This window comes from Phyllopteryx taeniolatus, chromosome 16 (assembly GCF_024500385.1).
Source record: "Phyllopteryx taeniolatus isolate TA_2022b chromosome 16, UOR_Ptae_1.2, whole genome shotgun sequence".
In the NCBI taxonomy this organism is placed as follows: domain Eukaryota; kingdom Metazoa; phylum Chordata; class Actinopteri; order Syngnathiformes; family Syngnathidae; genus Phyllopteryx; species Phyllopteryx taeniolatus.
In genome coordinates, this window is record NC_084517.1 from 5,865,523 (window position 1) to 5,891,938 (window position 26,416).

General features: G+C 41.4%; 1 protein-coding gene and 1 long non-coding RNA gene across 8 annotated transcripts in view; one reads left to right on the plus strand and one right to left on the minus strand.

Moving 5' to 3' along the window:
- Positions 1-4,384: 4,384 nt before the first annotated feature.
- Positions 4,385-26,416, minus strand: part of hdac5 (histone deacetylase 5) — a 55,876-nt gene continuing 33,844 nt past the window's right edge. For 6 of the 7 annotated variants that reach the window (XM_061748298.1, XM_061748302.1, XM_061748301.1 and 3 more), the window contains 24 exons: positions 26,283-26,388; positions 24,825-24,958; positions 24,370-24,501; positions 24,143-24,252; positions 22,881-22,997; positions 22,395-22,506; positions 21,452-21,565; positions 21,152-21,345; positions 20,957-21,075; positions 20,652-20,844; positions 16,492-16,603; positions 14,196-14,329; positions 13,959-14,079; positions 13,375-13,424; positions 13,174-13,281; positions 13,032-13,087; positions 12,825-12,912; positions 12,379-12,498; positions 11,104-11,201; positions 8,224-8,342; positions 7,949-8,082; positions 6,526-6,607; positions 6,261-6,432; positions 4,385-5,621 (listed from right to left, as the gene is read on the minus strand). In XM_061748298.1, the coding sequence (XP_061604282.1) occupies positions 5,582-5,621; positions 6,261-6,432; positions 6,526-6,607; positions 7,949-8,082; positions 8,224-8,342; positions 11,104-11,201; positions 12,379-12,498; positions 12,825-12,912; positions 13,032-13,087; positions 13,174-13,281; positions 13,375-13,424; positions 13,959-14,079; positions 14,196-14,329; positions 16,492-16,603; positions 20,652-20,844; positions 20,957-21,075; positions 21,152-21,345; positions 21,452-21,565; positions 22,395-22,506; positions 22,881-22,997; positions 24,143-24,252; positions 24,370-24,501; positions 24,825-24,958; positions 26,283-26,388 (2,765 nt within the window). In that variant the 3' untranslated portion in view covers positions 4,385-5,581. Of the gene's footprint in view, positions 5,622-6,260; positions 6,433-6,525; positions 6,608-7,948; positions 8,083-8,223; positions 8,343-8,684; positions 9,374-11,103; positions 11,202-12,378; positions 12,499-12,824; positions 12,913-13,031; positions 13,088-13,173; positions 13,282-13,374; positions 13,425-13,958; positions 14,080-14,195; positions 14,330-16,491; positions 16,604-20,651; positions 20,845-20,956; positions 21,076-21,151; positions 21,346-21,451; positions 21,566-22,394; positions 22,507-22,880; positions 22,998-24,142; positions 24,253-24,369; positions 24,502-24,824; positions 24,959-26,282; positions 26,389-26,416 lie in introns of those variants that run through there. The other variant, XM_061748303.1, reaches the window with a different exon arrangement.
- Positions 12,790-13,598, plus strand: LOC133465462 (uncharacterized). The gene is made up of 3 exons (XR_009784634.1): positions 12,790-12,930; positions 13,018-13,118; positions 13,288-13,598. It is a non-coding gene; the product is annotated as an uncharacterized LOC133465462 (long non-coding RNA).

Consider the following 26,416-nt stretch of genomic DNA (forward strand, 5'->3'; position numbering starts at 1 on the left):
GCACTCATTGGTTGCCCGTTTTGTTCTAAAGCTGACTCGTGGGGGGGGGGATGTCCAAAATGCATTGGAAAAGCTTTGTGCGTACTTACAATTTGGACATCAAACTTTTTGTGACTAGTGTAATTAGTTGAGCGGTAGAAATAAGTAAACCATCCACAAAGGGACCCTTCATGTGCCATGTTCAGATTTCGGGTATACCACCGGGGCGCCTCAGTTTACGGTGTTTTCAGGTCAAAGACGAAGTGTAATGAACTACTTCGTGCAGCTGCGTAAGAATACGTCATCACACAGCATGTGCAGTACAACTATACTTCATGTTTTACATTGGATTGTTTAATATCTATGGGCTGCAAGTGTTTTACATACAAATGTGTACTGTAATTATGACTATATATATACTATGTTAGAGTCGTTAGAGAGAGACCACCACACGTTCCGACTTGCGTACGAATTTCGGTAACGTCGCTGCTGTTGGAACTGAACGCCGTCGTAAAGCCAGTATATTACTAAGCACAGTTGCGTTTTGAAGCTTTTTGAAAAGGGTCGCTGGAGCTGCATATGGTAGAAAACGACAACAGACTAGTTCTTATTTTTAGGTCAAGTCAACATGCATCGGGGAAAGGACTTTTCCCGTTACTGTTAAAGTCAATATTGTTGCGCTGATTTAAGAAAATGCAATTGTGTGGAAGACATTCACCTAAAAATAGGACGTCATCTCAACATTTTGTAATAGTTTTTGGAGTGTATTCCTGATGGATATGAAGCATCTCAAGTGCCTTTTTATTTGTAATACCAACTCAGAGTTGACCATTGATTGAGCATCTGGCTTAAAAAAAAAAAAAAAAAAAAAACTTGTCAGGTTGAACGTGCAGTATTGTTCTTATGGTGGATGTTCTGACAGAAAGAAACTCGTATGAACGCCAGCAAAATGTCTGCAAGCACCTTCCTGTTCCCTCTCCATTTCGTGTCTTCAAAAGGTGAGTAGTTTCATTGAATCTTTGTATTCTTCAGTGATGAACTTCTTTTTACACGTATGACCGCTAAGATTGATACAACTTTTGGCTGAAACGTGGCCTGTACAGTTTTATAGAGTTTATGACAATGACATTTTGACAATGTTTACATTATGGGGAAATTTGTTTTGGAATTAGAAGAACGGAGTCAGCAGTCGTCACTGAACTGTTCGTGTTGTGGAAAGTCAATGGAGCATTTATTCCATTTCTACTAGTGTGTTGAGTTGTCAATGTACTAGTACGCCCTTTGACATGATGAGTATGACAATTCAGTGTACAAGTAGAATGACCGTTTTACGCGAACTTTTTTCCACGACTGTATGAAATCAGGCGCATTAGTGGAACGACTGTCTCATTAGTGAGGAAAAACACAATGGTTGACATCTGCATGCCACTAGTACTACGACTACTGAAGCGCTAGATGTTAACCAGAATTTGACATCACTAGTACTACTAGTAGCACTAAGTCATCAACTACCGTTAGGCCCAGACATATTTGGACAGTGACACCATGTTTTAAAGAAGATGTGGTGTGCTTTGGATCATGAGCAATCGACACAGACATGAAACTCTAATTGCTGTCCTAAAATTGCTTGGAACAGTTGAGACCCGGAAGCAGCGACACCAGCTACAAGACTCGCTCACGCCCTACACCACAAAGAATCATGGGAAATAAACTTTGCTTGAGGTTAAATATTGGTGATCACATATTGTGGGTAGTTGGCCAGGCTTTACAAAAGCGGGTGCAAACAACAGAATTTCAGTCCTTGTCAACTGACGTTTGTTTGATTGACGACTGCTGAATCATATACAGTGAACCACCAGGTGTTCGCAGGTTAGCATTAGCAACTTTGCCTATTCGCGGATGTTTTGGGGGAACTTATCCACTGTTGTTTGCGGAAAAAAACCTCACCAGTTGGCTGTTTTTGTGCTCAGGCCAAAGCCATGTATAATATAAAAATATTGCTTGGGCCCCATATCTTGTGGCATCTTGGGGCTAAGGAACTATGTTGAAGTGAGGGGAGGAGCTTCATGTAGCCAAGCCATAGCCTTGTCAAGTAGAAGAAAGTGCTTTGCCGCCATCGTGTGGCATCCATAGGCCATTACAAGCTTTTTTTGGGTCGGCGTCAGTTGAATTGTTCGGGAAGGGCTCAGACCCTATCAACTGCTGTGTGTGTGTGTGTGTGTGTGTGTATATATGTATATATATATACTGAACAAAAATACAAACGCAACACTTTAATTTTTGCTCCCATTTTTTGTGAGCTGGACTCAAAAGATCTAAAACCTTTTCTCCATGCACAAAAGGCCATTTCCCTCAAATCTGTCTAAATCTGTGTTAGTGGGCATTTCTCCTTTTGGCGAGATAATCCATCCCACCTCACAGGTGTGGCAAATCAAGATGCTGATTAGACGGCATGATTATTGCACAGGTGTGCCTTAGGCTGGCCACTCTGAAATGTGCAGCTTTATTGTGGGGGGGTCCGAAAGCCAGTCAGTATCTGGTGTGACCACCATTTGCCTCACGCAGTGCAACACATCTCCTTCGCATAGAGTTGATCAGGTTGTTGATTGTGGCCTGTGGAATGTTGGTCCACTCCTCTTCAAGGGCTGTGCGAAGTTGCCGGATATCGGCAGGAACTGGAACACGCCGTGCTCAATGGGTGACATGTCCGGTGAGTATGGTGGCCATGCAAGAACTGGGATGTTTTCAGCTTCCAGGAATTGTGTACAGATCCCTGCAACACGGGGCCGTGCATTATCACGCTGCAACATGAGGTGACGGTCGTGGATGAATGGCACAACAACGGGCCTCAGGATCTCGTCACGGTATCAATAAAATGCACCTGTGTTCGTTGCCCATCGCCACCGTGGGCCACTCGATCCATCGTTGACATCAGCAAACCGCTCACCCGCACGACGCCACACACCCTGTCTGCCGTCTGCCCTGAACACTGAAAACCAGGATTCATCCACGAAGAGAACACCTCTCTGCCGTGCCAGACGCCATCGAATGGGAGCATTCGCCCACTCAAGTCGGTTACGATGACGAACTGCAGTCAGGTCGAGACCCCGATGAGGACGACAAGAATGCAGATGAGCTTCCCTGAGACAGTTTCTGACAGTTTGTGCAGAAATTCTTTGGTTATGCAAACCGATGGTTATGGTTGCAGCAACTGTCCGGGTGGCTGGTCTCAGACGATCTTGGAGGTGAACATGCTGGATGTGGAGGTCCTGGGCCGCTGTGGTTACTCGTGATCTGCGGTTGTGAGGCCGGTTGGATGTACAGCCAAATTGTCTGAAATGCTTATGGTCGAGACAAGAACATTCAATTGACAGGCAACAGCTCTGGTGGACATTCCTGCAGTCAGCATGCCAATTGCACGCTCCCTCAGAACTTGCGACATCTGTGTGATAAAACTGCCCATTTCAGAGTGGCCTTTTATTGTGGCCAGCCTATGGCACACCTGTGCAACAATTATGCTGTCTAATCAGCATCTTGATATGCCACACCTGTGAGGTGGGATGGATTATCTCGACCAAGGAGAAATGTTCACGAACACAGCTATAGAGAGATTTGTGAACAATATTTGCGGGAAATGGCCTTTTGTGCATGGAGAAAAGGTTTTAGATCTTGGAGTCCAGCTCACGAAAAACGGGAGCAAAAACAAAAGTGTTGCGTTTCTATTTTTGGTCAGTGTATATATACACACACACGCACACACGTGTATGTGTGTGTGTGTAGACAACCCTTTGATTCAGTGTGTGGACCATGATGACAAATAATAGAAAAGCTAAGCTGCCCAAAAAAAAAGGTCTACAGTAATAACTTAGCATCTTTGATCAGAATTAGTTTGCATTGAGTTTAAAGGGAAAGACGTTGGATGGTCTTGCTCATGTGCATCATCACGCATCATGACAAAAATCAAATTCTAATTATAGGCATTAGTTGCAATTATGGCATTTTCAGCAATTCGACTGTATGCCACTGCTGGACATTTCCAACTTTGCATTTATGAATGATCTCCATATGTGTAGTCCAGTCTTGGTCCTACCAGAGGAGCCAGAGCCTGCTGCCCACCTCCATTGACATCATCATCATCATCATCATGTGTCCACACTAAACTGGTTTTGAGCTTCCTTTAAGTCAAAAATATAATTCTAGAATATATTCATATAACCACTCTGACAGGATAAAACACTGTTTTAGCGAAATATACACATATATATGTATAGACGGGTGACGAATTAAAAGGGAGAATCATCACAAAGCTGCCAAAACCGCTAGTACACCACCTCATCCTGTAAGAGCTGAGCTACAGATGAATTTCAGAATTAATCGAAAAGATCGTTGTATTTATATGCATCTGTTACCCATCGTCACACGTTGAATTTATTAGATACACCCATTATAACATAACAGCCCTCAATGAATTCTCTCTCTAAGGATTACAGGCTTCAGTGTTTAGGGAATGAATCCAAATTTCACTCCTCGCTCCAACTTGTAGTGCTGTTATTAAACTACACAGATGTCTTCTTAACGTTTTGCCCGATCCCTATGTAAGTGTAAGGGATGACAAAATGTGTATATATGTGTATATATATATATATATATAATAATTTTTCTTGTATTTAATATAAAAAAAAAAAAAAGTTTTGTTTTTTACATCGAAGTATATACAGATTTAGAAAAACGACTGACACTGTGATGCAACTGTGGGCAACAAGACAGGACACAGTTATAACACCAGTACAATAATAATAATAAAAAAAAAAAACCCCTACAAATAAAAAAAGAGGGACATGCCACAATCCCACGGTCGCCTTTCGAGAGGAAAGAAAGAGAGAAAGAGGCGGTGGTTTCAAGTGACACACATCATATAGTTCAAAGAATAAATAAAGCGTCTTTAAAGCTTGCCGCACCTCACCTCCCTCTTTTCCAAATGTCACAACCTCTCCCTCTTCCTCTCTAAAATACATACCATCAACAAATTAAGGCAACCAGATGAGAAGAAAATGAAGTGACCAAGTGAAAACACAGCTGTATGTGTGTGCGCATTGCTGTGTTCCTTCAGTCCTTATTGGCTGGTTCGTTTGCTGAGGTGGTTGCTGTTTCTGGTTTCTGATTGGATGTGTTCTTATTGTCTGTATGTGTGCGCGCGTGGGTTAGACAAAAAGGCACCGAGTTCCTTCTCATCCTCTATTCAGCTTCCAACTTCCTGCTCCATCAGCGGAGAGCCGCGCTGTCCAACCGTCACTCACAGATGTGACCAGCAAAGGGGACTCAGTGGTGATATGTGCAGCTTGTAAGGAGAGCAGGGAGCGTCAACGTTACACGAGAGGCGTGTCCTTGCTGACATGCCCCTCCTCCGGTTGCCGTGGAGATGCTTACAATTTGTCTGCTCCTCCGATGGAGAGAACTGACCTTTTGAGCGCTTATGCGGCCACTTGTGGTCATCCACAACATTTCCACTCTGCATGAATGTGTGTGTACTCGTACACAATCCATAAGAAGGTAGAGTAGGTGCCAGGAGGAGGTTAAGGTGGCATTCATGCGTGCGTCCGTCTTACAAAACAGGCTCCTCTTCCATTGGCTCTTCTGTCGACCTGGAAGACACCAGAAATCAGGGGTGTCAAAGTCATTTTAGTTCAGTGGCCACGTTCACTCCAATTTGATCTCAAAAGTCCAAAATGCCCACTAGTAGTTTTGCCCGACTATGTAGTTCTCCTACTCATGCGAAGAAATAAATAATGGAGGGCAGTTAAACACAGCCGTTCCGCTAGTGCACTGAATTGCCTTACAAGTGAGGACATATCGTACTAGTGCGTGATCCTCAAGCTGCATAGCATTAACTATCTGATTTATTTGACAGCCTTGATATCCAGCTGAAGGGCCATGTACTAGTACACTTTCTCCTCACTAGCAAGATAATTCAGTGCATTTTGTCCTCACTAGTAGGACAGCTACATGTTACTAGTGAGGCAAAACTGTGCACTACTTGACAATTGCGTGATACTAATACTACTAGTGTCGTGATCAAATTAGTGAATTAGTTAGTGCCGCACTAGTAGTACTAGTAGTGCACAGATGTCAACTAGTAACATGTAGTTGTCACACTAGTATGCAAAAATGTCATACTGTAGTCAAAGGCAGTAGTGGACATTTTTTTTACTACTGTAGTAAGACAGTAGTTTTACTAGTGCAAACAAAGAGTATACTAGCAGAGCTTTCTCTACTCCACTGACCTGGTGGCGTCACTGATGTCGGCGGTGGAGCCTGACTGCGCTACATCCACACTCAAAGAGGCCATGGCGCTAACGGTGTCTGCCTCGTCCTTCTCCGATTGACGCTGAGCTCCCAGGGGGCCGTCCAGTAGTGAGCGGCTGCTCGTCGTTTGGAGGCAAGACCAGTGTTCACCTGGAAGAGTCATAGAAACACACGGCGTGAGAGGAAGACGTGCTGTGGCTGCGAGTTCGACAGAGTGTGCAGAGTGTGCGCGCCTTGACTCACTCTGAATTTCGATCACTCGTTCTAGCGAGGCACAGGCTTTTGGACAAGGCTTCTCTTGAGGCCACTGAAATGCAGAGTCACTCTGTGAAGGACACACACAGAGTGAGTTATCATGCGCTTGTCACTCACCTCTACTGGGTGTTTTATCTGGGCGAAGAAAAACAAAAATGCTAAAGTAGCTCATAATTGAGAAGCGGAAGGAAAATGGTCAACAATGATTCAAATATTTTACAAATCCAAATCTAAAGTATTCAGCTCCCCTGAGTCAACACTTCGAAAAAATTACAGCTGCAAGTGGACTGGGAACAGCTTTGCAGACATTTATGCCCATTTTCTTTATTGTCTGCATGTTTACGTATGGTTTAAGATGAGTGGTAGAGGCCTAGTTTAGCGGTACTTAAACTATTAATATTGTTTATTTACGTTTTAAGGGATCCCTTTTGTTTTATCATGAGATGATAATCGACTTTCTGGTGTCATTTTCTGCCTTTCATTCAAAAATATGTCATTTTTATTGGAAGAGTTCTAAAAATGTCTGGTAGAAGAAATCAGCTCTGCTGGCAACTGTAACGTAAGGCAGGGGGTCAAAATAACTTCATAAAAATCAAAACCCAACACTTTTAATGCACTTAAAAATATATATTTAAAAAAAAATCTCAAGTGGCCACTAAAAATGTAGGAACTCTCACAAACAAAGACAAGCAGAAACATAAAGTATGCATTTGACAGAAGAATGATTTCTACGACATGCAATTGGTTGCACTGTAGATTTTATTCGCGGGGTATCACGGTAAAGGGGACTCAGGCCAATAAAGACCACGCGTATGTTAGTAGTTGTAAAAGGACAGATTGTGGAAAAGTTCCAAAGGGTACGACTACTTTTCCAAGCCATTGTAAATATATAAACATTTCCGAATCTTAATTTGTCACGACACCTCAGCATAACTCACAAGAAGTGTTTCTCAAAGAATTAAGGCTTTGTCTTACTGCACACTTTCGAAAGGACCAGACTCAACAAAGGCTGTTGGGAGAAAAACGGGAGAATAGAAGAATATAAATTGGAAGTTGCGAGGAGTAAGACCACCTTTCACAGAGGTCTGGCGGTGTGACTCAACTTCGCATTATCAAGTAAGACTTGAGTGTGAGATGTCTTCAAATTATTAGTGCTTAACTTAGTTTCAACTTGTATTTTAACAATGTTTCAATGTTATTCATAACATTGCCTTGCCTATCTCTGAATGCACGCCATTAACAATTAATCCTGTGTGGGTTATAACAGCGTATTTTGAAAATCTTGTTTGACCTATTTAGTGTAATGTCAGCTTAGACGAGCAGCAACAATGTCGCAAAACTGAAAAAGGCTCATGTAAAGTTACCAAGTCTATGGCAGAGATCAACCTGCAGAATATGTAGACTCTCTTACCGGGTCTCCAAGGAGAGCAGAGACGCAGGCTTCTGATGCGTCACAGATGGCGGTGAGGTCATGACCCCCCTCTAGTGCCATAACAACACGCCCACCAGCCAGACCCATCAGGAGCTGGGTGAGCAGACCAAAACCTGCCAAAACAGCAGTAACGCAAACATATATTCAGACATGCATACAGTACGGCAAATCATTTTTAACATGCATCTTCAGTCTGTCAGACGTTTTGCTACTGGAAACAGGTAGGTCGCCATGGTAACCCGTTTGACACTCACATTTGGCAGAGACAATGTAACCTCCTAGAGGAGACTGATGACCCTCCACCGCATCAAAGCCTGCAGACACCAGAATCACGTCTGGGCTGAACTGCTGAGCAATCGGCATCACCACACTCCTGCGCAAAACATGCACAGAAGCATCCCGACAGGGTTAGTTCAGCGGATTACAGCACTTTAAGGCTTAATGACGCAACGAGCTTGAAAACCATCACTTACAATGATATGGTATAACCTTGATTGAAAAGTAACTCCATATTTTCAATTATTTATTGAGGGGTTTCCCCCCCCCCCCCCCAAATTTTTTAAAACATATTTGTTCTAATGTGTGAAATTGAATCTGTATTTTGTATGTGCAATAATTGAAGTAATGGTGTGGTATGGGATGGGCCTTCGGAAAGCCTCGTGGGTCCAATTATTCTTTGCGATACCATGAATGCCAGAAGGAATCTTCTCAGGATGCGCAATGAAATCTGAACGGTTATTAGTGCTTGGGAGAATGCTGAACATTTGATTTTCCACATATAGCTATTGTTGTATGTGAATGACTGAATGCCCACTCGCCCAGAGGATTCATGGGTCATCGTGCAAGTGGCAAGCCTCACGTCTCAACTTTTGTCTTTGGGGTTTGTTAAAAGAGCAAGTCTACTGTACCAAACCAAAGACTTTCGAAGAACTTGACGCGCAAATACGAGGAATTATGTCTTCTGTACGACAAGGGTTCCTGGTGAAATCAGTTGTGGCGATTCCAGCAGGTAGTCAATTCTTCTGCACATATTGAATTTTAAATAAAACCTCATCCCAAACACTAACATTCCTCTCATATAGATTTCTTGGGGGAAAAAAATTTAACAAACATTAAAAAAAATAGAAAATGAACATTTAAAAAAATGTAAGGACTAGGTAGTTACTTTTCAATCGCTCTGTACATAAAGTGGCAATAACCAGCAGATTCATTAAGTAAACATTAACCATAGGTTTTGTTTGTGTGTGACCGTGACATGTTGAATAGCACTTTTTTCAGACGGTACTCACCGATACCACTGTTACTTACAGTGGGGCAAAAAAGTGTTTAGTCAGCCACAAATTGTTCTCCCACTTAAAAAGCTGAGAGAATTCTTGTAATTTTCATCATAGGTATACCTCACACCTATGAGAGACAAAATGAGAAAAGAAAAGCCAGAAAATCACATTTTCTGATTGTTAAAGAATGTACTGGCAAATTCTGGTGGAAAATAAGTATTTGGTCACTTACAAACAAGCTAGATTTCTGGCTCTCACAGACCTGTAAGTTCTTATTTAAGAGGCTCCTCCGTCCTCCGCTCGTTACCTGTATTAATGGCAACTCTTTGAACTTGTTATCAGCATAAAAGAAATGTCGAACCTGTCCACAACCTCAAACGGTCACACGCCAAACTCCACTATGGCCAACACCAAAGAGCTGTCAAAGGACACCAGAAACTAAATTGTAGACCTGCACCAGGCTGGGAAGACTGAATCTGCAATAGGTAAGCAGCTCGGTGTGAAGAAATCAACTGTGGGTTCCCACAATTATTTGAAAATGGAAGCCATACAAGACCACCGATAATCTCCCCCGATCTGTGGCTCACCCCGTGGGGTCAAAATGATCACAAGAACGGTGAGCAAAAATCCCAGAACCACACGGGGGGGACCTCGTGGATGACCTGCAGAGAGCTGGCACCACAGTAACAAAGGCCCGTCTGAAGTTCGCTGGAGAGCATTTGGATGATCCAGAAGAGGTCATATGAAACCAAAATAGAACTTTTTGGAAAAACTCAACTTGCCGTGTTTGGAGGAGAAAGAATGCTGAGTTGCATCCGAAGAACACCAGTCCTACTGTGAAGCATGGGGGTGGAAACATCATGCTTTGGGGCTGTTTTTCTGCAAAGGGACCAGGACGACTGATCCCGTGTAAAGAAAGAATGAATGGGGCCATGTATCGGGAGATTTTAAGTGAAAACCTCCTTCCATCAGCAAGGGCATTGACCATGAAACGTGGCTGGGTCTTTCAGCATGACAATGATCCCAAACACACCGCCCTGGGCAATGAAGGAGTGGCTTCGTAAGAAGCATTTCAAGGTCCCGGAGTGGCCTAGCCAGTCTCCAGATCTCAACCTCATAGAAAATCTTTGGAGGGAGTTGAAAGTCTGCGTTGGCCAGCGACAGCCCCAAAACATTACTGCTCTAGACGAGATCTGCATGGAAGAATGGGCCAAAATACCAGCAACAGTTTGTGAAGACGTACAGAAAACGTTTGACCTCCGTCACTGCCAACAAAGGGTATATAACAAAGTATTGAGATGAACTTTTATTATTGACAAAACATTTGTTTTCCACCATAATTTGCTGCTAAATTCTTTAAAATGTGATTTTTCTGGATTTGTTTCCTTCGCATTTTGTCTCTCATAGGTGAGGTATACCTATGATGAAAATTACAGGCCTCGCTCATCTTTTTAAGTGGGAGAATTTGCACATTTGGTGGCTGACTAAATACTTTTTTGCCCCACTGTATAGTGATATGTAAAATTTAAATGAACAATTGCGAAACTCTCTCTCTTTTTCTTTCTGACACACATGATGATTCGCCGATGTGTCAAACCGCCGCACCGTAGCGCCAACTGCTGCGAGGGGGACTTAGTCGATGTCAGATTTTATTTGCCTTAAGTATCGATGGCCGGTATTGGCAGCCTTCATGAGTCGCCGGTACCTTGAAATAAGGCCGGTATCGGCCCGATACAGATACCCAGTATCTGTACTTGCCCATCCTTACTATTTTCTCTAGTATCTCAAACCTCGCAGCGGTGTTGCAGCTTGTACATTGTACTAAAACATTTATTTCAAAGAGGCAATTGTGTTTACCTGAAGGCAGTGAGGTACTCAACATCACCCATAGGGGGCTCTACTCCTCCAGTCCACGCTATGTTCACGTTAAAGCCAACACCTGCACCTGATCCCACCTGAGGAAAAGAACATTTGGAAGTTCATACGTCTATTAGAGTTTGGGAGTCGGTCTTGACCAACTAAAGGGTATTTAACGCTTAATATTTGTATTATGTATTTATTACTGTGTACTTGTTTCACATGTTTAATAAATGTAAACTGTGATATCGGATACAGTTCACTTGTAAATGTAATACGTAAAAAAAATATATATATGAAATAGGCACTAAGTACTATTTGGCTTAGGCTGGATTTAAAATGAACTTTGGCAGTTATTTACAGCATGTGGGTTGTTTCATGTGGTCCGTCAGCACAAACTCAGTTATGTGTTACTTGATATGTACATAGAAATAAACCCTCAAATAAGATATAAGCACTACATTGGAATTGGGAACTTGGACCTGCAGTGTAAATGCACCAACACAATCACCAGACTTTCCACCGGTGCTGGAGCCTATCCCAGCTATCTACGGGGGAGAGGCGGAGTACACCCTGAACTGGTCGCCAGCCAATCGCAGGGCACATATAGACAAACAACCATTCGCACTCACATTCACACCTACGGACAATTTAGAGTCCTCAATTAACCTAGCATGCCTATTTTTGGGATGTGGGAGGAAACCGGAGTACCTGGAGAAAACCCATACAGGCACAGGGAAAACAGGCGAGGCCGGGATTTGAACCCCGGTCCTCAGAATTGTGAGGCAGTCGACCACTGTGCCGTTAAAGAAATTTCATTGTAATAAAGTAATTGAATTACAGTCAGTTAGCAGCCATTCTTTCCGTCTCAAGTATTGTGGGTTTGACTTGACAGAACTTTAAACTTATGTCAGTGGCCAATCCTTGAGGTCATTGTTTTACCTTTTGTCTAAAATGCTAGAAAATACTCAGTATACAGTACACAAGTATATACAGTAAATGAACAAGTCATTTAAACAGACACATTGCTCCATCTTGTGATCGGATCAATGATCGGTTATCGTTTTTTTAAACTAGCTGATCGGTGATCGTCCCCAAAAATCCTGATCGTGTAAAGCCTAATAATCACTAGGGAAGTAAGGAACAGATCTGTCTTATTTTCTTTTCATCTTCTACAATGAGCCTCTTTCCTGTTACACAGGACCGAGAACAGAGAATCATTGGAATTATAGTCTGGGTTTCAAGGATGATGGAAATCCAGGTTTGTGTGTTTACCTCCTCAGGCGCTCCGCTGCCAGGAAAAAAGTTGCCGTCATCGTAGCGATGGAGCGAAATGTAGAGGACATTGGGGTCACCGTAGAAGGCCTGCTGCGTGCCGTTGCCATGGTGAATGTCCTGCAGTGACAGGTTACAGTGGCATCCGAGAGAGAGCATCATTGTTATGGAATACAGCGTTTGGTCAACCTTTTATGCAGAGAATTTGATGGAGTATAGTTGTTTAGTGTTTATTTGGATGATTAAACGGTTTCTTGTTTCTGTACAAAAAAACTAAAACGTGACAACAAATAAGAAACAGGATTTAAATTGCAACCTTTTTAGTCTGCGAGCTACAGCAGCACACAATGTTCAATTAGTAGATTTAGCATCAACTGCTGAAGGAATTTTGTGCTATTATACGTGTGCGTGCGTGTGTGTGCGTGCGTGTGTGTGTGCTCACTAACCCAGTCCACGATGAGGATCTTGCCTACTCCCAGTTTATGCTGGAGTAGCTTGGCAGTGATGGCTACTGAATTGAAGAAGCAAAACCCCCTGCTCTCACACAGACAAGTAAGGAAAAAAAGGAAGACTGATTATAAAGCCTCGTCATAAAAGAACAACTTTATGCAATGCTTTAGTACTGCATTTCAAAATCAGATGCATCTACGAACATGGCAGTGGATTCTTCTGCATGATGCCCTGGCGGACGCACGACTGCAAAGCCATTCTGGCACAGAGACAGAAAAAAGACGGTCAAGGTAATGCCCATTTTAGAAAACAGTGTGTGTGTATACGTTGGTGGGTGTGTGTTACCTTCAGTTCCCCGGCTGCCACGCTGAAGGCCAGCTCAAGAACAGAGCCCACTGCCATGCGGACAGCTGCAGACGAGTGCATCTCATTCCACACTGTGTCACTGTCCACCTGCAGAAGGCAGTAAGTTCGAAAGGACGCAAGTTCTAAAAATGGAACCGACTTATGATGACCAGAGAAAGATGGTGAGAGAAAAAGACACACCCCTATTCCTCCACACGGAAGAACAGCATACATCTTCTGGCTGATTGGACCTGAAACAACAGGTATTGGTGTACACAAGACGAGACAGCGGTAAAGGACATATTACTTTAAATCAACTTCAACGGTCAAAATCAAATAAAAATACAGAGGTTCCTTGACATACGAGTGATCCGACCTACAAGTTTTTCGAGATATAAGCCTTTGCTTTGACTTGTGAGCAAAATCTACCACACCAGCGCTGTATGATGGCAGGGAACTCAACCCACTTCACAATAAGCAGTAGTTTGGCAGATAGTGAACAATTCCTCAATAATTCAAAAAACCTTTAAGCTGTTAACTGCCACTCCCAGTTGAAGTTTACTGTCAAACTAAACATTAAACAAAGAGGGTTACACACTGTGTACTTATGACAACCAACAACTGTCTAGCTTAACGCTAACAAACAATGCAAAACACCATAGATGGGCTGACTCATTTTGACCCATGTTATGCATAAAACAGTAGAAAAAAAAATGGCTTCTGATGTAAGGGGACCTTTAAACTCCGATGTTAAGGAACCACTGTGAACTGCAAATTTTTGTTACCCAGTAGCTTCTTGTGGTCCAGTTTGTGTCGATTCAGTGGACTGGTTCCATAGAGCAGAGTGTGAAACTCGGAATGGACAGTCTGGATCTCATCCAGGGATGCTTTACGCCCGCGAATTCTCTGCTCAGACACAAACAGCAAGAGACCGAGAAGGCTGTTTGCACACTTACTCGACTTATTTTCGGCGCAAGTGTGCCTGATCGTGTACGTGCACGTGTGCGTGAATGCGTGCCTACCTCGCAGCGGCCCAGCAAGCCTGTCTCCTGCAGCCTGGACCAGATGCTCTGCACTCTCCCAGCATGCTCTGGATGGATGTGAGCATTGCCACATACACACTGGTGCTTCAACATCAGACTGTCATAAACAAGTCCTGGCGGAAGTGAAACAGAATAAGAAAGCTACATAAATGCAGTGAAGTGAATAAAACCCATCAATCCATTAATTTTCTGTACCGCTTATCCTCAGTAGGGTCGCGGGCATGCTGGAGCCTATCCCAGCTATCTTCGGGCGAGAGGCGGGTACACGCTGAACCGGTGGCCAGCCAATCGCAGGGCATATATAAACAAACCGTTTGCATTCACATTCACATTCACACTTAAGGGCAATTTCGAGTCTTCAATCAACCAACCATGCAATAACCCAATAACCCATCACATAAAATAAAAAGGCAAGAAGAGTGGGTGTTGTCACTCAATACAACGTAAAAAAATAATACGGTTCCAAAAACCCAGATGAAGAAAGAATCAAATGGATCGAGGTTTGCCTTGCCCGGACGCCGGAGCCAGGCCTGGAGGTGGGGCTCGAAGTGTAATAATATGCATGTTTTGGGAATGTGGAAGAAAACCCACACAAGCACAGGGACAACATGCAAACTCTTAAGCAGGAAGAAGCTGAGCGTGGAGCAGGAACCTCAGTCAAACTGTGAGGCAGTCTTGCTAAGCACTATCTCAGTCTGCTGCCCCATGCGGGAGCCTGTCAATCAATTACAAGTGTTAAAAGCTTCATTTAGTTAGGTAGTTCAATTCAAAAAGTGCAACTCATAGAGGTGCACTACCCATAATCCGAGTGAAATATTTGGATTTGTTTTAATAGGTACAATTTTGATGATTCTCGCTTCCAGCAAACAAAATTCACCATCTCGAGAAACTAGAATATTACATCACAAACAATCAAGAAACGAATGAAAATGATTGTTAATGTAGAAATTAAGCAGGAATTTGCCCTCTGAAAAGTGTTGGATGAATCTATATAATGTATAAGTATTGAAATAAATGGACTTTATCATATTCTAATACATTGGGATAAGTAAATAACACATCAGGCACGAGAGCATCCGTTAAGTTTAAAGGAATGTTTACTGTAAATACTGTACATGTATAAAATGCAATGCATGTAGTAGGTGAGTTCATTATTTATTATTTTATAATGTCATATACCAAAACGAGGTGCCCGGCACTCACGGGGCTTACAAGACACTGAAATACAAAACAAATCGGGACCGTCTGCAAGCAATTTACAAAAAACCTGACATCTTCGATTGTGATCCAGACGACAATAGAATCAAAAGTGCATTTTATTTTCAACACTTCACCCAATTCGCACAAAGCGCATTCGCTCTTGCTCCGGTACAGCGCAGAAGTGACCTGTTTCCAGAGGAAGAGGAAGGATACCACATCGAAGTCGAGCACAGAAAAAATCTCGAAGCTCTACTAACATAAAGCTTGAGGCTGTAAACTCTTTTAATCAAGTTATAGGTTCTTAATTTTGACTTACATAAAACGTCAGTCCACCTTTGTTTGTAGTTCTCAAAAAGCATTCATTTAATTTGGCTGACGTGACACCTTATATAAAGTCCCCTCCAAAAGTATTGGAACGGCAAGGTCAATTCCTTTGTTTTTGTTGTACACTGAACACATTTGGGCGGTAGGGTGGACGACTGGTTAGCACATCTGCCTCACAGTTCTGAGGACCTGGGTTCAAATCCGGTCTCACATGTGTGGAGTTTGCATGTTCTCCCCGTGCCTGCGGGGGTTTTCTCCGGGTACTCCGGTTTCCTCCAGCATCCCAAAAACATGCACGGTAGGTTGATTGAAGACTCCAAATTGTCCCTAGGTGTGAATGTGAGTGCGAATGGTTGTTTGTTTATATGTGCCCTGCAATGGGCTGGCGACCAGTTGAGGGTGGTTACACACATATATATATTACAAACACACACACACACACACACAGTGGTGTTAAAGTGTTTGCCACCTTCCTGATTTCCTTTTTTTTTTGCTGGTGTGTTTTGGATCATTGTCCTGCTGCAGGACCCAAGTTCGTTTCAGCTCGAGGTCACGAACAGATTGCTGGACATTTTCCTTCAGGATTTTTTTGTAGGCAGCAGAATTCATGGTGCCATTTATTACAACAAGTCTTCCAGGTCCTCAAGCAGCAAAAGAGTCCCATGTAAACACCGTATCACTTTTAAAAGGGATTCTTGTCCTGTATGGTAAGCATCCAGGTTAAGGATTTATATTTGTTTCATACACTGACCTGTAGTAAAGAGATGTCTGACAGGGTTGACAGTGGCTGCGGGAGAAGATTGTGCTCTTCCCAGTGGTCTGTGAGGCAACGAGGAGAGGAATACACCCATCTGTTGCAGGGCCTGATGGGAAAGTGAGAGCAGGATCAATTCGCTTATCTCTGAAGTTAATGAGCTGAGTATATGTTTCACATAATACTTTTTCTACAACTCTTATGTAGACAGTCTATTCTGCACCATTCAGTCAGTGTGTGTGTGTGGAATTGAAGGTTTGTGTAAGCAGTTCTATACCGACTATATATAGGGAATAATGCTGTGCTCGCTACCGTGAACTGGGTGAGTCATCATGTGTGGGTGGACACAAAAACACACACTCCAAGATACTGAGATTTTGGAACACACACATACACATTCACACGGCAGTGAGTCCAGTGGTTGAGTCACCAGCTGGTGATGTCAATGCAGCGTCAAATAAAGCGTGCGTGGGTTTGTGTGTGTGTGTGTGTGCATACTTCGAAGTGTCTGCATTTTGACCAGCACGTCAGAATGAAAAGAGCTGGTCTTTTTTTCTCCTTCCAATGACATGCGTTTACACTATACAATTGACTGTGTGTGAGGACGTGCATCTATGGCTGTCAAAAAGTGACTAAGCATTGCAACATAGGGTTGTCTCTTACACAAATTCCAAGTTGTTCTGTTCTGCAAAATGTTAGACAGTCTATGGTGTGATGAGTCATTTAGCGCTTTTTGTCAAATCTATTTAGTTAAATGTTATCATATCATTTGGACTGATCTATTCTAATGTGTTGCTTCAAATCTTGCTTTAGATCCTCCTGCGTGGAGTTTGCATGTTCTCCAGCCGAAAGACGTAGTCTCTCCGGCTCTCACATCACATTATTATATGTGATGTGAGAGTATCTTTCTTTTTGTGTCGAACTCCCGTTTTGATGCCAGTGTTGCGCTAAGTGGAATAAAGCTGCCTGGAGGAGTTGCTATAGTGAGGAATGTTGTTGCAAGTCACATCATACATCCTTTCTTGTTTCAATGGTAAAGTAGAAATGCATTGGTAATGCGATTTAACAACAATTAATTCCACACAATTTATATAATTCAACACAATTGATAAATTATTATGTTCATCAACCAAACCCAAATTCTGAATGCTATTGCAATAGGCTTTCTACTGCTACAGTCATGTGCTGGGTGAGGTGTAGGAGATTATGAGACAAATGGATCTCATTTCATTATTGCAAATTGACATCAGCTGATGGAAAAGTGTCATGACTCTGCTGCCTTAAGTCACATGTTGCTGGCAACCTTGTGATTTACTGCCCAAACTGGCAGGCTAAAAAACAAAACAAAAATCTTAACCTCTGGTCATCATCAGTTATTACAAGAACATGCATGTGTTTACAAGTTCACATTTCTGAGACTGGCACTCAATTACAATTACAAATACCTTAAAAGGTTCTGCATTTGCTGTTTATGTACCTGTTTGTGCTGAACTCCAAAAGTAAACATAGATTACAAATTAGCCAGTCTATAATATCATAGACAACTAACAGTCGGGAGAAAGAAACAGAGACGAGCGACTGTACGTAATAATAATATTTTAGATGGCTACTTTGCAAACCTACTATATTTCATATGCTTCCGCACAATGCAGCTCTCTATACTCTAACATGGTCGATAATAACTGCTCCAAACCCAGTGATAAACACACATTTATATGGAAAAAAACTTGCTGTTTTTTGACTTACTATTACTAATTTTGGACTAAGACTGAGGCATCTTAGGGTGACAAACATCATGACCTCTACAATTTAATGACAGCACGGGTCAGTTAGTATTACTTTCTCAGAAGAGATTTCTGCTAAGCCTGAAGATAGCACTCAAAGATTCATAATGCCATTGCACAAATCTATATTTTGAGTCTGTTGAAGTCGTTTTCTATGGTCCATTAAGATACTATATGCCACTAACAAAGAAACAGTCAGGCTCATCTCAACAAACACTGGGAGAGAAGTTGAGTACAACCTGCTTCAGAGACAAGCAACCGCACATCCTTACGTCTGGAAATTAACACGCATTTACTGTGACTTTGAAATTTGTTTTCACTTTTGAACAGTCTCTTAAACTTCAATGAAGCTAAAATATCACCAGTCCATAAATGAATGAATGGGAAATTGACTTTATTAATTAACCAAGTAAAAAAGACAAGCCTTTCATTTTATAACTACTTAATTTAATCACGTGTTTCAGCTGGCTAGTTATTTGTTGCATGAAGTATCTTTTGATTTCTGAAACAACCTTGTCACAGTACCCCGTGGTGATCAAGAAGATATGAAAAAAGTCAAAATTGCGACCACTCTAGCACCTGAGCCGCGCCGCCCAGAAAAACATCCTTTTCCGATACTCGACATGGATAGGGTCAACTAGTTGCATTGTGCTGTGCCACTCATTCATGTATGTATGTTCTAGATGTGAAAACAAACCAAAGATTGGAAAAGGCCAGTCAGAAAACTAAGAAAGCTTTCATCTGTAATGGTACAAAGGCAGATAAATCAGAGAAAATGAGGTGTTGATCATTCATTTTTTTGAGTCTGGACTGCTGACTAAACCAAGTTTATCCATCCATCCATCCATTCTCATTCTTATCCTGCTCAGGGTCACGGGGTGCTGGAGCCTATCCCAGCTGACTTTGGGTGAAAGTGAACACATTGAACTGGTCGCAGGACACATATAGACAAAGGTGTGGACTCGAGTCACATGACTTGGACTAGAGTCATGAATTTGATGACTTTGGACTTGACAATAATGTTAAAAGACTTGCTACAGCAATGACTCATGACTTCACTTTGACTTGAACCCATTGACTTGAAAAGACAAAGCATTAAGAAACCAACACTTTGTAGCTTTCTCTTGCTATAGCTATATGTGCAACTTAATGTTTTACTACAGGAAAATATGTTAAGCGACAACATAATGTTGACGGTCTTAATGATTATTTATTAGGTGGAAGTGTCTCACGCCATTATTGCTAAGGTGGAGGTAGTTTTTATTATCATTTAACAGTTAAAGAAGAAAACTGTTGGACACGCGCTGGTAGAGGAATTGACCAAGAGCTATTCTTTCACACACTACATAAAGTAATGGTTTCATTATATATATCTATATATATTTACTAATAATAAAAAAAAAAAAAACAGTACAACATACATCAACAATAAATGTGACAGCTATATAAGGTATACGTTCCAAGAAGCAGTGTTAACATACACAGAAATGACAACGACATGTAATGTAACCATAAGGACGTTAATTATTGCAAAAAAGAAAAAAAGAAATAAAAAATCCACATTGCGAGCTATCATGCAAAAAGTTACATGGCGGGCCAGCTGTGCACTATCTGGACTTCCTGTACATTACACTCTGGTTTAGTCAGTGTAGGCTTCTCAAGAATCAGTCTTGCACTGTATTTCTTTGTTTATTCACTTTATTTACCTATCCATCAGCACACAGCTAGCATCTTTTGGACATGTGACTACATTCTTCTTCGTGTCTCTTTTTGATGTAATAAGATTTTTATATAATGTCCCCTAGTGTTCCGACTGAGATATACCGGTTGGATAAAATTGTACCTTTATGACAAGCTTGTGTTCCTCTTTTTTAAGGTTATGCCTTATGTTTTTGATACTCACAAGAATCTATTTATATATATATTGACTCACTAGAAATGTTTGTAGACAAGAAAATGCAGTTTCCTGCTATATGGCACAATGTGAATTTTATAAAAATACTACTGATTATATAAAAGAGGAAACCAATTGGTCGTTCATTATTAAGTGAATCGTTTCATTTTCTCTAGCGTATTCATATTGCTCTTTAACCAAGCAAAAATATATTTTATCCTCATACTTGATTTTGCCGATCCACTTGTCAGTAGAATACTCGATTACTAATTGCAGCTCTACTGGATGCAAATTCTTATTTGTGACAGGTCTGTTCCATGTCACTTCAGAAATAGTGAGAAAAAGTAAGTCATAGCTTTGCATTTTCATAGAATAACTGAAAACCTACTATCAGTCGGCATTTTGTAATGGACATTATAGCCGCCAACAGCAATAACAGCAATTTGTTGGGATTGTCACTTTCTAAAAGTTGCACAAACCTGAGAGTAGCTACCCCTGCCGTCTTCCTCGCTATCCCCCAGCTGGATGACATCATCTTCTTCATCCTCTTCATCCAGTTCACTTTCTGTGCTCTCCCCCTTCACGGGTACAACTCCTCGTTCTTCCTCCTTTGGATGCACACTATGTCGTTCTGAGGTGATTGTGCTGTCATCTGACCCCTCCGTCTGAAGTCTGATTGATCCAAATGTACCAAGCGGTTTCAAACTTAGTGTGATTGCAAATACCTGAAGAATATATCTAAAACATCAATTGAGATGAAATAAGCCATTTGATTGGTGATCACCTGTGAATGCTTGTCCCTACATCATCCTCCTGCATGTCGTTGGTCTCTGTAAGCTCCTCTTCTGTCTCCTCTGGATGGGTGGGAGGTGGTCTGGGTAGGTCTGACCCCTTTGAAAGCATCTACACAAATAAGGTGATGTAAAAACAAATATAAGTGGACTCATTTATGTGTAATTGTGTGTGCGCACGTGTATACCTTGTAATGTTTCTCCAGAAAGTGCTGATGTTGCTGCTGAACTACCAGCTGCTGGAGGGCCTGGGGCGATTGGGGCAAAGGTGCACTCTGGGTACGAGCTAGAGGCCGATGGCGAGGAAGTTTGTTGACCGATCGCATGCCGCTGGACAAACCTCTCTCTGCTGTAACCAGTGGTGACTGGCTGTAGATGGGAACTAATTGTGTGGAAGGGGGTTATGAAAACAGTAAGCTCGATATAAAAAAAAAAAACAACAACTTCATTTTGGTTTGATTGCATTGGGACGTGTGTAATAGGTGTACCAGTTAGCATAGCGGTTTGTTGTCTGGCCTGCTCCAGTAGTAACACATGTTGTAATAATGAAGAATGTGCAGAGTGCGAGCTAGGAGGCTGAGTCTCTACATCATGTCCAACTCCTGCAAAGAAAACAATAAAAAAAAAAAAACTTAATAACAAATATTTATTGTTATTGTTCAACCATAACGGGATCTAGCGTTACCTATGATTTAATGAGAAGAGCTTCCTCTGCTTTTATACAATTGTCTCAGCTTTATGATAACACAATAAGAGGACAGAAATAGCAACATTGAGCCTATTGAGCCTGTTTCAGCTCTCATGTTCATCTCTCCTCTGCACTTGTCTCCCACGTAATGTTGTCGGGAGCTGGAAGAGGCTCAGCTATCTCTGGCTAACAAAAAGGCCCTGACGGATGCAGAATTTTCCATGACAGTAACACTTAAGAAAAAGGAAGTGACATATACAAAAAAATTATGATTTATTAGACATCCATCCATCCATCCATTTTCTGAGCCGCTCTTTTAGAGTTGTCAATTAACAGAGCATGCATGTTTTTGGGATGTGGGAGGAAACCGGAGTGCCCGGAGAAAACCCACGCAGGCACGGGGAGAACATGCAAACTCCACACAGGTGGGGCCGGGGATTGAACCCCGGTCCTCAAAACTGTGAGGCAGACGCTCTAACCAGTCGTACACTGTGTTATTGCGTGTTATTAGACATACTGGACTAAAATAAATACTGTATGAATTTATCTTCGGAAGTTTCTTTGAATTGATCATAAATGCTGTGAATTCTAGTGAAACAATTAGGTCTACTGAGCTGCTAGTGGGGATAGCCATTGATTGAACCCTCTCGCATTTCTAATCCTGATTAGAATACCTACACAATGATATTGAAAAGGAGTTAAAATAGTATTGCTAACAGAATACATAACACATAAATCCATACCTGCAGGTAGGGAGGATGTGGAGAGAAACTTCCCAGTTAGAGCTCCACCCGCTCGGAGTGACTGAATGGCTTGACGTTCTGCCTCCTGTTGGCTTGATAACTTCTGGGAGGCCTGTTAAGCATTACCATGGCATTCAATAAGCAAATTACACAATACATTTATAGTCAGAGTTACTAGAGTTATGTCAACTAACGAGTGTATTCCAGTGGCCTAAATTTTGGGCAACACCAATTGCCCTATGATAGAGTTGTGCTTTTTTGCATAATGACCTCAATTCAGTATTTACCAATCACTTTTGTTATTCATGAAAGTATCAATTTAACAGTTCAATTACTGTGAACTGTATACGTGGCATGTGCGATTCAAACATGATACAAAAAGTAACAGCAGGCTTTGTGAAATAGAAAATGTAGTGCAACATTCATTCATTGAAAACCTGAATATCGTATCATAGTCATCTGTCTACGTGTGTGTCTTTTGCCTACCGTAATGTGCGTGTTAGCAGGGAGGCCTAACGAGATATTGGGCAAAGATGGCGATGTGTAGAGACTTAGCGGACTCAATGTCCCATCAGCCCCTAGCGTCTGATGAAGGGAGCGAAGCTGCAGACATACAGAAGGGTTAGCGCACAGGTGTCAAACTCAAGGCCCGGGGGCCAGATCCGGCCCACCACGCCATTTTATGTGGCCCGTAAAAACAAATCACGTGCATTAACTTCATTTTTCTTGCTAAAACCTGCACCAAAATCTCAAATTGTCATATGGTATAAATAATGCAAGTATTTCTGTGTTACAGTAACCTATTATCCTTGACTTCTGAGTTCAAAATTGGTTATACATCAATTTGTTGTGTATATAATATGAGGAGATTAACCATTTGTATGGTTCCAAAAATCAACTAGTCAACTATTAAGTCAAGATATTGCGGCAACTGTTTTCATCCAGAAGTCAATTGGTTTGGGCTCAAAAATGTTGGTTTATGTTGTGGACATCCTAAGTTGGATGGGCATTGTTTCTCCCGTTTCTATGCTGAACTATACATATACGCTATGGCTTACTCATAATCTTTTTGCACTCTTGGTAAGTACCGTAATTTCTCGTGTATAATGCGCATTTCCCCCCCAAAAATAAATTGTCAAAAGTCAATAGTTGGCATTATACATAGGTATAGGGGAAAATGAAAATGTTATTTTATAAATGTATGCCGCCATCTAGAGGTTATGAAAAAGCAGTACACTTTCATTCCAATATGCCACCACCACCAAGAGGTTATGAGAAAGGTGTATCTTACAATTTCTGCCTGGGTAATCAAACATAATGTATGAGCACAACTGTGTGCATTCTCATTTACTAAATAAAAGTAGGGCTGTGAATTTCAAAATAAGAGCAAGTAAATAAAAGTATTACGTGTTCAAGTGAAGTGCTTAACTTCAGAATAATTATTTGAAAAAAGTAACAAAATACAGATAATACTTCATGTTTTGATCATATGGGAGAAGAAAAATCATGCATTGTAAAAATGCATTATACATAGGTAGAAGGGTTTTCCAGAACTTTGAGGTCCACTTTGGGGGTGCGCATTATATACGAGAAATTACGGTAAATAAAAGCTAAACAACTTCAGAATATTATATGACTCACGGGGAACGTGCTGATGATGATAATTAATAGTAATGATAATAACAACAGAGTTGAGTTCCTTACAATCAAGCAAAATTGACTGTGTATGTGCATGTGTGTTTATGTACCTCAGTCTGTATATTGGGAACAGATCCAGTGTTGCCATTAGCAATAGCTGAATTAGAACTGTTAGGACTGCTGGGCCCTGAACCTGGAGCGCTATTACAGAGAGGGGAGACTGTAAAAGAAAAAAAGAAAAAAGATAGGGGGAAGGGGAGAAAAAAAATAATCACATCACAATATTTCATGGAATTTGGAACATATTTATCAGCTTTCATGGTGTCATGTATGCAACCTGAAATCTCAATGGCTCTTTTCTTGAAGGTGCTGATGACAGTGCCATCTTTCCTTCTGAGGAGTGGAGAGCTCCGCCTCTCAGCTACTTTCTGTTTCAACCTTGAACGCACCTTCAGGTTAGGCTCTGACACTGGATGAAAAGAAAAATGAGCGAGAGAGAGAAAAGAGAGAAAACATCTTGGAGCTAATCATTTTTTTCACATGACTGATTAAGTAGGCTTGCAGTGCAATGAAAAGGTATCGGCCCACTTCTTATATTTTTGCATGTTCCCCAATTTAATATTAAAGATCAACACATACATCTAAATATCAGACAAATATAACCCAAGTGAACTTAAAATGCTGTTTTTAAATGGTAACTTCATTTGTTAAGGAAAACAAATATTCAAAGTTACCTGGCCCTGTGTGAAAAAGACCATATCACAGGGCCATGTCCACGTTTGTATCCCGTACCTGTCTTGCGGAGTGGAAAGTCATCCTTGCCCTCGTAGTTACCGAGTAATGTCGGAAGTTTATAAGATGGAGGCGTTCCTGGAGTGTTACACTGGGGTGGAGAACTTTGCTCCAGGAAAGTGTTCTGGCCTCCCCTGCAGACAAAATAAAAGGCCATAATACTTAATAATTTACTCTGCAAAGTACAACACTAATCTGGATTGCTGAAATGTAGACTATCCCATGCCATTGAGGGAAAGTTGAGATACTGACCAGGCTGTAGGAGAGATACAGCAACATTATGAGCATACTTGCACAATATTCTGATAACCAATACAAGACCTGTATCTACCATTCTGCCTTTGAAGTAAGTATAAGTGTAATATTACTTCATTATTGTGGTTTTAATTTGTAGTTCTGTAGAACTGCATCATACTGAGAGATGTGTCTAAAATTTCGGTTACATCTTTGACAGTGTCAATCAAAACATGAAGATTAATACAATGAAGGCAGAACATTTGATATACAGTCATGCTCATCATTTTTGGCCCCCATGAAGTTTAAGTACTAAATGTGGAATATCTCCTGAAGACAACCTGTATTTGATACAAAAAGAACAAATGATAAACAATATTTTATGGACAGATGAAACAAAAAGAGAGCTTTTTAGCATTGCACACAAAGAGTATGTTTACAGACGGCGCAATGAAGCCTTTAAGGAAAAGAAAACCCTGCCAACAGTCAAGCATGGTGGAGGATCCATAATGCTGTGGAGCTGCTTTTCTACATCTAGTACTCAAGTCGAACAAATGTGACATTTAACCTTTAAAAAATTGAAAGGATTCATTTAAATTACAGTTACTTTGAAATGGATTTTAATTCTGATGGATCAAGCGGAAACTGAGAGGAACAGGATGAAACAAGGAAATGAAAACAAATGCCTTATTTGCCAATACTATTGTGGGGATATGAGACTGAAATGGTCCCACAAATCGGAAAACTTTCTTTTTCTTTTGGGCTCTGTATCACAACGGCTTGAAGGGAGAATTGTGCTTCAGAAGATCAGTGATTCTTTGGGCAGAGACGCATTCATTTGACAGATGCGCTTCCTTATAAACAGTTTGGTGAGACGTCGTGCAGTGACAGGTACGAGCAATACAGCAGCTACATCTCAAAGTGATACGCGCACTGGCACGGGGTTTCGTCCTCTGAGCTCGGCACATGCGTCGATGTATTGGTGTTGCCGGACCCATCACTAGTGGACGGAAAAACTGATACTGCAAAACAGCATGTAATACGACGTAGTACTAAAATGCCTTATTTAGAATTGGTCAACATTCACAAAATTCTAATGTAATTATTGGAAAGGTTTTTCGTAAATATTTGATGGCCTCGGTAATGAAGAATGACACTTAAGCATACAGTGACACAAATCTTTGCTCTGCTTACTATATTATCATTGCTAACAGAAATCCTTACCAGCACTTTGAGGAGAAGGAATGATTCAGTCCACCAATGCCAGGCTCCTTCTTATTAAGAAGGAATTCCTGCAGTTTCAACTTCACCTCAGTACTGGCAATGGCACCTTTCATCACACAGACACAAACAAATGC